This window comes from Patiria miniata, unplaced genomic scaffold, assembly GCF_015706575.1.
Source record: "Patiria miniata isolate m_02_andy unplaced genomic scaffold, ASM1570657v1 HiC_scaffold_14, whole genome shotgun sequence".
Taxonomy (NCBI): domain Eukaryota; kingdom Metazoa; phylum Echinodermata; class Asteroidea; order Valvatida; family Asterinidae; genus Patiria; species Patiria miniata.
This window is the reverse complement of record NW_024037052.1, coordinates 422,773-434,675: the sequence shown is the minus strand read 5'-3', so window position 1 is coordinate 434,675 and position 11,903 is coordinate 422,773. Positions and strand designations below refer to the sequence as shown.

Below are 11,903 nucleotides of genomic sequence, written 5' to 3'. Positions count from 1 at the left end.
AAACACCAGGTAATATAATCTATTTGAAACCCCTGCCCGTTGTCCAAACTGCACACATGTGCATTTATCTTTATTGGTACCTTCAAGGATGTAACTGGGGTCCAAGTTGCTGGAGGGCCCTAAAGGGACCTCAGTTTCTAGTAGGAGGCAGTCTTTGAGCAGAGGGGTCCATGCCCCTCATCCTCCTCCCCTATCATTAGCTATGCCACTGGGCACCTTTGTCAAGTTCATTTAAGATTATAAGGAATCAATGAAGGGAGTTCCTACTTTTCATTGAGGGAGTGAATCTTGGAGCGATCTCTCTCAATCACAGTCTGCATCTCTTCCATCCTGACCCTACGATCCTCCAGCAAGGCTTCCGTCCGCTCTCTAGATAGCTCAGCTTGTTCCTTCATCTGAGATTGTAGAGCTTCAATCTGTAGCAACAGACTCTCTGGCTCTGCCTGCTGCTGGTCTGAATCAGGATAGACAGCTTTGGGCTGGGCGCTGTTGGACTGAAATGAGGATTGGAAAATATTGATGGATGGTAACAGGATCAACCTGCTGGTACAGACTCGGACAAAAGAAACCACCATTTTGGAGATGATCTGATCAATTATCGTGATTGAAGCAACTTTACTGGGATAACGTATGTAACTAATCTTGGAAAGTTCATGGTATGATGAGGCGGCTTTTTTGCCAAACTCACTTCTCAGGGGAGTAACTACAGGTAATTTCATCAGCTGATCAAGGAATTATCAACACACCTACCAAAAGCTGCAACAGATATATATATTTACTATTAATACTATGAAAGTAAGTAAAGTCTGTCATTAGCCAATACATCTCCGGTTTCAAAGGCATGAAACGACCGAGGATATTTTTTTATCCCCCCTGGATAGGATGCCAGTCCATTGCAGGTTACTTCCCAGCTAATATCGGTACCTATTTATACTCCTGGGTGGAGAGAGGCAAGTGGGGGTGAAGTGGCTTGCCCAAGGACACACATATAACCGGCAACTAGATTCGGACCCCTGACCCTCTGATCATGAGTCACAAACCTTAACCATATTAATGCTTAAAAAAAATTAAAATCCCATAGACCTTATAAATAGTTAATGCGATGCCCGCTGCCATGTACCAATACATCAGATTCGAGCCAGCCAACCGATCCCATTAGCTCAGTGGTCAAGTGGTAAAACATCTGCACTAGAAAGCAGGAGGTTGTGGGTTCGAGTCCCAACAGAGTGATTTTTTCCAACTTTTACTCAGGAGGTAACACACTGAGTATTCAGTGTTTATACATCAATGAAGGGCAAAACCTGATTTGACATACATTGTATTAATACTATGATCCACTAGTTTATCTGACCCACAAATACTAAAAATGGGCCTGATATGGTTGGTATGAGATCTGAGGAGTGTTGGCTTTGCAATGTTTTATCAACCACCCTTTGCCTCAACCATACCGGTATGTAATCTCTACCTACCTTTTGTGTTAGCAGTAACTCTGTGTTGTGCATTCCTCCGTGTTCTGTTGTTCTGTGGTCTGCTTGGCACTCTGGCTTTTAAACCCCAATATTTCACCCTCTGGAAAAAAAAAACCAGACAGGCAAGTAAGAAGAAAACATGAGACGTCTTGGAAATTACAGGTTACACCTTCATATACCTTTGAAATCTGATGGACAGTGTGTGCAGATATATAATTGTTTGCCAGAATAAAATGCAATGTTCAAAGTTGGGTCAAAAGTCTTCTAATGCCCGACTGTAATTCATTGTAATAAACCAGTTCTGTATTTCAATGACCTGAGGTCATTTGGGATAACATTGCTGACACGATGTTAGGCGATGTTACGCGCACGACCACTCTGGTGGTAATTTACACACAAGCGTCGCGCACCCGCATTCATGCGCCTTTGATCGTTCTACTATCCCGAATGACCGGTGACCCATATCGTTGTGCACATAAGCAGTTGAAATACCGAACTGGCTTATCCATGGCATTCCTTGAGTTGTTTGCTTGTTTGGAAAAGGATGAGACATTTAGGACAACTTGAAGAACTGTTGACACTTAAAATACCCAATACAAGGGAACTTGACTAGGTTTACTCTTAATAATGTTTAAATGGGGGCAGTTCCGCAGTGTCAGACGTACATTTTGGGCAATTCAACAGTGTATGTAATTGTAGTTATAATCACGGGGTAGATTTTAATTCTGATAAAACATATCAGTTAGTCACTAGTTACTTTGATGAGTCAAAGAAGAAATTATTCATCCAACTTTGTTGCTGTAGTAGAAATTGGCTCAAAACACCGGACGTACTCAGACAAATCAATTTTTTGTATTGTCATCAATTGATTTTCCATTGACAAGTAACAGCCAAACTGTTGAACTTGTTAGGGAATGTACAACATTTGCTTTTGCTGCAATGTTCAAAATAAGTGCATCTGGGGGATTAGTGTGCTATAAAAAATATTGTTAAAGGGCATGTACAACATTTGCTTTTGCTGCAATAATCAGAAATAAATGGATTTGGAGGATTAGTATGTTTTAGCAAATATTGTTAAAATGACTTGTTTCACGTTTTGGGCTTGTAGATGTTGGAAAAACCAAGAAAACCATTCATGTTCTTGTAGTCTGGTTCACAGACCCCATTTAAGATGAAACGGAGAATTTATAGACTTTGGGGGATTGTAAGATCAGAGAGGCAGTCTAGTAGGCTTGTACCCCTTCAAAGGTGTGTAATCAATTGCACAGAAAACACAGAATAACTAATTATGAAAAATTAGGAGTAGTTTTAAAAAAAAAAAACAGTTTTCTCCATTGCTGGTCGGCCGACCAGCGTTGGAAAAATACCATTTTTTTTTAAAAAATGTCAGCACACCAGGAGCCACGATTTTACAGGATGCTTTAGGCTGTCATTCCCTAACAATCCACTAAGGTATTTAGTGATACTTTGTTCATATCGTTTTGTAATATTTGCCAATGTTGTATCTTCCCTTTAAACTGACCTATTTCACGTTTTGGGTTCGGAAATGCCAGAAAATCTAAGAAATCCAACCATGTTCTTGTGGTCTGGTGACATGAGACGTAAGATGAGACGTAGCACTTTGTACACTTTGAGGAAGTTAGGTCAGAGAATCAGTCTAGCAGGCTTGTACCCCTACACAGATGCGTAATTGATTGCAAAGAAAATGCGGAATGACTAAATATGAAAAGTTAGGAGCAGTTTTTGAAAAAAGCCAGTTTTCTCCAACGATGTTCGGCCGACCAGTGTATGAATAATACAAGGTTTCTTGAAAATGTCAGCACACCAGGAGCCACGATTTTACAGGATGCTTTAGACTGTCATTCACTGACAGTCCAGTAATATATTTCGTCATAATTTGATCATTTCGTTTTTTGATGTTTGCAATGATGTTGTATCTTCCCTTTTAAATAAACTACATGTCAATAAAATACAGATAATATGCTTCAAATTGATATGTATATTTCTTTTGTGGCATTTTGGCCATTAAGAATTGTTGGCATTCAGGTTTATAATTCTGTAGAATTGCCCATGGATGGGCGAGGGAATTGATTAACAAATTTTGGCCAAGGACATTGACAAATATGAGTCTGCAGCCCCGTTGGTAGAGTTGCCAGTGCGGTGTTACACACTGACCTGCATGTGGATGTCTCTTTTGTGGGTGTTTCTGTGTGACAATTGCCCGCGTTGATGGTTCTTTGTGGAAGTATGTCACTTCAGGACCTGATGGGCTTGATAATGATAACAGATGCTGGATTCTGTCAAGTACAAATCAAATCATTGGAAAAGTTCAAGTTAGTACACCTTTGGTAAATCCAAACTAACAGGGTTTGTTTACTTCCATATCACATTATACGTGTAACTGATTGTACATGTGGGGTATTAAAGCAGCACCAACATTCATACATGTTCATGAATGCATCATCTCTAAACATACTTTTGCACTAGTGTGGAACAAATTGCAATTGCTTAGTCTAGACAAGGGTTGTGCAAAATATACCGAATATCCAAATATTTGATCATCCACCGAATATCCGAATAGCATTTTATCAAATTGAATTGTTTTTTTAATGTGAGCAATGACAAAAAAACGTCCATGATGTGATTTTATGAGTTTAAGTTGAGAGATTTGATTTGTTTAGTCAAACGCCACACTTTACGCAGATGGTTTGAGAGTTTTCATGAGGAATGTAAGCCCTAATGTGGATCTTCAATATCTGCCAAATGCCAGGTTGTCAGCTAGCTCAAAATCTATATCGATACATTCCAAATTATTTCAATGTCATTGGATGATTTTTTTGTTCAAATTCAAGTTCCAATATTCAAAGACTAAATTATTGGAAAAATGCACAACATTAATAGAGACCTGTTTTGTGAAGCACACCTAGAGAGAACTTGAAGCTCTACCCAGCCCTGCAAACAATGACCTGTACTCTGCCCGCAAGGTTGTCAGTCCGTCATTGCCAATCAAAGAATCCTCCCCAACAGTCACCATCCATCTGCACAACATACAGATTACAGGTACAATGTATATATACATGTACATGGATTCAATTCAGCCTCAGGACAGGCAGTAGCACTGCTATTGTGACAAGGTTTTTGCAGTCGCTTTGCCAACCAACCTCTTTGTCGACAACCACTTCAACGATTTGCTACTTCACCGAATAACCACTTCGCCTACTTGCCACTCCGTCGAATTACCACTTCGCTGCACGCAAACGCACGTACTAACAAGTTTGTTATGGTGTAAATCAAGGATTTTCTAATGTTTCTCTTCCCTTTCCTTTGTTTATACTCTGAACATTTTTGCATCTGCTCTCATTGGTTTAGTACACGTTTTCTAATCGAACTCGTCTTCCATTTACAATTCATTGATGACGTTGCATGTGTGTGTCCTTGATTTACACCATAAAGAAATGCCTACAGACACGTACATGTATGTATGGAGCCATAAAAATGAGTTACATGAAAAACTTGGGGTTGTTTTACCCCTTCCTATCCAAACCCATATGAGATTCAACTTTTTTCATTCTATAGTCAACTTGAAACAGTACTGAAGGGGATGAAGATTTAAAAAGAAAAAAAAAAAAAGTTTCTGAGAATTAACTGTGTGCGACCAAAAACATGGTCACCGTGTACGGACAGTCAATGATTAATATATTTTATAAATTCCACTTCTTCACTTTCAAAGTGAATTGAGAGGACAATGTCACATAAACCTAGTAAAAGAAGACACAACAAGTATGAAAACCACTTAATATTAAGTACCAGTCAGCTGTTATAATTACCATGAGTTTGTGCATGCGAGCATAATGTGTTAGCAAATACTTTCGGCGAAGTGGTAATTGGGCAAAGCAGTAATTTGGCTAAGTGGTAATTTGGCTGGTTTCGATCCAACTCGGACCCAAACCAAGTCGGACCCAAGCCAACTCGGACCCAGGCCAACTCGGACCCACTACCAACTCGGACCCACGCCAACTCAATCGGACCCACTACCAACTCGGATCCACAACCAACTCGGACCCACTACCAACTCGGACCCATGCATGACCAACTCGGACTCATCTTTTACAATCATTTGACAGCGTTTACAATTATTTGACAATTTCATAAAGTTTGTCCACTTATCATCTGTTAATACAGTGATGTTTTTAAGTATAAACAGTCACCATCCATCTGCACAACATACAGATTACAGGTACATGTACATGGATTCAATTCAGCCTCAGGACAGGCAGTAGCACTGCTATTGTGACAAGGTTTTTGCAGTCGCTTTGCCAACCAACCTCTTTGTCGACAACCACTTCAACGATTTGCTACTTCACCGAATAACCACTTCGCCTACTTGCCACTCCGTCGAATTACCACTTCGCTGAATGACCACTTCGCCGAATTGCACGCAAACGCACGTACTAACAAGTTTGTTATGGTGTAAATCAAGGATTTTCTAATGTTTCTCTTCCCTTTCCTTTGTTTATACTCTGAACATTTTTGCATCTGCTCTCATTGGTTTAGTACACGTTTTCTAATCAAACTCGTCTTCCATTTACAATTCACTGATGATGTTGCATGTGTGTGTCCTTGATTTACACCATAAAGAAATGCCTACAGACACGTACATGTATGTATGGAGCCATAAAAACGAGCTACATGAAAAACTTGGGGTTGTTTTACCCCTTCCTATCCAAACCCATATGAGATTCAACTTTTTTCATTCTATAGTCAACTTGAAACAGTACTGAAGGGGATGAAGATTTAAAAAGAAAAAAAAAAAGTTTCAGAATTAACTGTGTGCGACCAAAAACATGGTCACCGTGTACGGACAGTCAATGATTAATATATTTTATAAATTCCACTTCTGCACTTTCAAAGTGAATTGAGAGGACAATGTCACATAAACCTAGTAATAGAAGACACAACAAGTATGAAAACCACTTAATATTAAGTACCAGTCAGCTGTTATAATTACCATGAGTTTGTGCATGCGAGCATAATGTGTTAGCAAATACTTTCGGCGAAGTGGTAATTGGGCAAAGCAGTAATTTGGCTAAGTGGTAATTTGGCTGGTTTCGATCCAACTCGGACCCAAACCAAGTCGGACCCAAGCCAACTCGGACCCAGGCCAACTCGGACCCACTACCAACTCGGACCCACGCCAACTCAATCGGACCCACTACCAACTCGGATCCACAACCAACTCGGACCCACTACCAACTCAGACCCATGCATGACCAACTCGGACTTTTACAATTATTTGACAATTTCATAAAGTTTGTCCACTTATCATCTGTTAATACAGTGATGCTTTTAAGTATAAATTTTCATTGTAGTTGTCAGGTAAAATATCTGTATTGCAGCAGTTTGTCGTCGTAAAGCGCATTGAAATGCTTTTTTGAAATGCGCTTTAAAAGTGTAATTAATTATTTATTTTTATTATTTGTTTCCATTGAAACATATTGCGCTTTAACCAAAAGTAAAATTTAAAATTAAAGTTTAACCAATTATTCATTTTCATATTTGACATCGTTCACGCCATCTTGCTCAATTTAACAGCAATTCATTTCATTTTTAATTCAAACCACATAAATTCAAAACAGATCTTCATAGAAAAATAAAATTGGAAAGTATGACATTGAAACATAAACACTTTCAAACATGACACGATTAATTCAATAAATATAAGTAAACATTATAAGTCATTCAATAAAATAAATAAAGTATAAAACAAAGTCTATTCTAATTTCTACATGTACATTTGTATATGTATTTAACAAAAAAACCCACATAAACACCATTGCATACACTGCAAGAAAAACGAAGGTTCCATATTGAACAAAAAAGGTTAATCAAAAAAGTAAGTTACACAGATTCGTTAAAAAACCCACAAAACTCAAAGCCAGCATGTGAACTAAAAAAAAGATCAACTTATTAAATACCCTACAATTATGAAATGTCAATCATCAAAAAGGAGTATTGGAGCTCTGGGAAGATTATCCTTCAAGGCCTTACAGGTACATTAGCTGTCTGTATGTTCGACTATGATGTTCCATGGGGGAAAAAAGTTAATCAAAAAAGTATAAAAAGTTAAACAGATTCGTAAAAAAAAAAAAAATTAAACAAACTAACAATTACATGAAATGAAAGGTCTACATGTATTTCAAATTAATAACTTCCTCACTGAACAACATTTTTGTGACATATTGAAATCCTTCATTGAGTGTGATTTAATTTGGTTTATATTATTTGCAGGGTTGTAGTTGAGACCGCATAGTCCGAGACCGAGACCGAGACCAGCCCCTTCAAGGCGGAGACCAATATGGTCCGAGACCGAGACCGAGACCAAGACCGCTGATAATAAATAACAATAGTCGAAATAAAAAAACAAGACACGTTATTATAGTTGAAACTTGTAACCTTTCTATTCACAAAGATTACAGACCAAAATTTTGACCAGTGGCAGTGTTGACAAATTGATACATGACACGTTACTTGAGCAAAAAGTAGTTATACTTAAGAAATATAATGGGCTGCACCCAATCTTGACAAAAGTAAAAGTTAAAGGTAGATGTTTCATCTGTTATAGGAACTCGGATCCTAAACTCCACAGTCACCCCTTGGTTTCAGCTATGACTTCTAACGGATATTTAAAGATGCAATTTTAATTTTACATTGTGCCTCTTTTTTTCCTTAAATAAATATAGGACTTAACTTCTAACAAGACTTGTGTACATGTACTTGATTTTAAAAAATGGGAGCTAGAAAATGTTGAATCAATTTTTAAATTTCTGTCATAGAATGTGGACTTGTACATGTAGACCCACAAGTTGTGAGGTGGTAGCCAGTATGTGCCAGATATGGATTTTTAATTTTTTTCTGAACGGGATTTTAATTTTTGAGGAATAATGGGGTACTTCAAACTGAGCAGCCAGAAAATGGGGTCTCATCATACACTCTCATGGCAACAGTGAGTGGTAACTGGTAAGAGTGTGTGAGTTCAATGCTGGAAAATCAGGTTGAAATATTTACTTTTTCTTCAAAATACTGTCCCAAATTAAAGAGATCATTGTGTGGGGTCGAAAATATATAACTAATTTGAAGCACCTCATTTATTATCAGAATACAAAATGCAAGTGATTACGCCCACAGGGGTGGGCTAAACTACACAATCCCCAAAAATGGTTGACCCTTATTGTATAAATTGTTAGAAGTTTATACTTTGCTTTATGTGCCCGACTCAACAGATAAATGCCGAACTTGTTCCAAATCGTTCAGTGACTGGAACTGCTGCAGCTTTACATGTACTTTGGAGACTTTCCAACGTGCTGTCAAGTCCAAACCGACCGCGATATATAACAAGCTTGATCTACGGGCTAGCAAATGTTTTAACTATTAATTGTACTGAACGAAGTAAACAAAAAGTAATCGATCAAGCTGTAAAAGCTACATATTGCCGGTCTCAACCCGAGACGAGCCAAAATATCGAGACCAAAGGGGACCTAGCCCCATAAATGTGGCCTATTTACTGGACTGCCTCCGTAAACATAGGCCACACATCCACATGTACAAAAATCTTGATTTTCACATTTAGGCTTAGTTTGTAGGTTTTTTTTGCTTTAGAAGCATACTCACCCTCTTTACAGGCTAATCAGAAAGTGCTGCCTTTTTCAGATGTCTAATTTTTGTGAAATTTCATTTTGAAATTTTGATACACAAACGTGTAAAAATGAATCTGGAAATTTCACGAAAAATATACATCTGAAAAAGGCAGCACTTTCTGATTAGCCTATAAAGAAGGTGAGTATACTTCTAAAGCAAAAAAACCCTACAAACTAAGCCTAAATGTGAAAATCAAAATTTGGCTCCGTCGACACGATTTTTGTACATGTGGATGTGTGGCCTATGTTTACGGAGGCAGTCCAGTAAATAGGCCACATTTATGGGGCTAAAGGGGACCAAGACCGAGACCAAGACCGAGACCACAGCTTCCGAGACCGAGACCAAGACCAGCAAAAAGTGGTCTCGAGACCGGTCTCGAGACCTACAACACTGATTATTTGGCACACACCCACAAAAAGCAGATGAAAAAGGAAAACATTGCACATATCCATTTCTTCATGTGAATGAGTAATAAGAGTGCAAAATCAATGTAGTATAATCAAACAACAAAACTAAAAGCCCCATTCTGACCAATATAATTACCGAATATCTTCACTATATAAGCACTATTAAGATGACCTACATGTATAAATATAATCTCTGAAACTAATGATTAAGTCATTGTTGGGTCTGAGTTGGTCGTGCTTGGGTCCGAGTTGGTAGTGGGTCCGAGTTGGTCTTGGGTCCGAGTTGGTAGTGGGTCCGAGTTGGTAGTGGGTCCGAGTTGGCGTGGGTCCAACTTGGCATGGGTCCGACTTGGTTTGGGTCCGAGTTGACCTGATGCCATTTGGCTAAGTGGTTATTCGGCGAAGTGGTAATTCAGCAAAGTGACCAACACCCGTGACAAGCTCAACACACTAATCCAGATCAGCTAATCACTATGATCCATGCAGTGCAGAACATTAGCTGAGAGCCTTAGTCAAGACTTAAAACATCTTCATCAGACAATCCCACGCACCTTTTTCTATCTTCCAGTTCTTGTATCTTCAGGCGGTCATTTTCAGCAAAGAGCCTTAAGACATGATCTCTCTCCTGGAAGAGATAAACCTGCATGTCACTCAGGGCCTTCTGGAGCTCAGCGATTTCTTCCTCACGTTGGCGTAACTCCCATTCAAGCTTATGCTAAACAACAAAGAAAGGGACAAGTATTGTTGTGCTACATGTGACTATGATTTGCAAGTTTATGAGTTGTTCCATTGGAGTAGTGGTAATTTGTACATGTACACACACTGACATAATAATAACCAGAGAAATTTGAAAAAAAAAACAGTATTGTGATTGAAAACATTGGACTATTATTCAAAGTGTTTATTTGAAATCTTATATTTCCCTTTACTTCCTTAATCCAATAACACTTTTACAAAAAGTAACAAATGATGTCACTGTAAAACCTGGTCTTGAAATTGGTTTAAAAAAACCCATTTTCTAACATCTAAGGGGAAAAGATACTATAAAGACCAGGGACAACATTACCCATGCAACTACATGTACGGGGTCTTGACTGATTGATAGATTGCTGTCGTCTTGGATATGTGTCAGAGCAAAACGGGGAATTTTTGTGGGTCATTTTTGGCAGAGTTGGGACAAACTTGACCTATTTAGTTTGTGTACATGTAGGTTACTCAGTATGTAAAGAATGTAAAGAAGCGGAGGCTGATTCCAGAAGTAATGTCATAGATAGAGGGCAGGCTTTTGATTTTTTAAGGGAAATTTGGGGGTAAAATGATGATGACAGAACGGCGACAACAAGCTTCCCAAAAATAAAGATGGCAATCACCACGCAATGTACCGTGCGATCATGTACCATGAGTCTGAGCATGCATGGCGCGCTGAATCGCAAGGCCCAAACAGCACAGTAAATTTTAGTCCAAAATTTGGGACTCTCAATACTGTGTACATGTATGAGAGTCCCAAAACTTAAGGTATCCATATCGTGCAAAAGTTTGTGCTGCATAATAAAACCAGTGTGAATCAAATTTGCAAGCTTCTTACTCACTACAGTTTCTTCAATAATCCCCCAAACTTCTGCCTCGCAAAGTTGCTGTTGTGAGCATTGCATCACCAAAAATTCAGCTTTTAATTCTAATTTTGCAGAGAGTTATCGAAATCCTAGCCCGACTGCGTCTGGCCGTACAGTACTATCGCAAGCTCTGTAGTACGGCCAGACGCCCAATGCTTCCACAGAGACTGAATTTTTTTGGCCGCTGATGTAGCGATTTTGCTACAGATTTCGATCAAGATTATCTTTTCATCCAGGACACAAATTCCAAAGTTAAGGTTCTTAGTCGTAGAGCAACTCATACCTTTTCGAAAAAACGTTCTTTTGTCTCAATATTTTCATCCATCTGGCCAAAAGCCGACTTTTCAGTCATCATCTTCCACAAACATCGTCCCGAAAATGCTCCCCCATGCGATTTCAAAATGGCGGCCGCGCTGTAATGTATGCATTATGCGAGCGCGCTTGGGCAAGATAATGAATATGCATTATTTAGTTCATGACCTCGTGTTTGTATGGCCAGCCGCGCCGAGTGTCCGACAAACGTCATAAACTATGATGCATATTCATTACCTTGCCCAAGCGCACTCGCATAATGCATACATTACAGCGCGGCCGCCATTTTGAAATCGCAAGGGGGAGCATTTTCGGGACGATATTTGTGGAAGATGACTGAAAAGTCGGCTTTTGGCCAGATGGATGAAAATATTGAGACAAAAGAACGTTTTTTCGAAAAGGTATGA

At 38.9% G+C, this 11,903-nt stretch overlaps 1 protein-coding gene across 1 annotated transcript; it reads right to left on the bottom strand.

Moving 5' to 3' along the window:
• Positions 1–636: 636 nt before the first annotated feature.
• On the bottom strand, positions 637–11,523 carry LOC119722182 (coiled-coil domain-containing protein 77-like). Its single transcript, XM_038192229.1, has 5 exons — positions 11,468–11,523; positions 10,123–10,286; positions 3,645–3,766; positions 1,516–1,569; positions 637–641 (listed from the first exon to the last, which is right to left on the bottom strand). The coding sequence occupies exons 1-5, from the start codon at positions 11,507–11,509 to the stop codon at positions 637–639; spliced, it is 387 nt and encodes a 128-aa protein (XP_038048157.1). The 5' UTR covers positions 11,510–11,523.
• Positions 11,524–11,903: the final 380 nt, after the last annotated feature.

Bases quoted from the DNA above. Each gene is read 5' to 3' on its own strand.
- LOC119722182 (XM_038192229.1), bottom strand. From the start codon at position 11,509: ATGGATGAAAATATTGAGACAAAAGAACGTTTTTTCGAAAAG. The intron at 10,287-11,467 runs GTATGAGTTGCT...TTTGTTGTTTAG, and splicing joins AAGAACGTTTTTTCGAAAAG to CATAAGCTTGAATGGGAGTT. The intron at 3,767-10,122 runs GTGCGTGGGATT...TGTACTTGACAG, and splicing joins GAACTGGAAGATAGAAAAAG to AATCCAGCATCTGTTATCAT.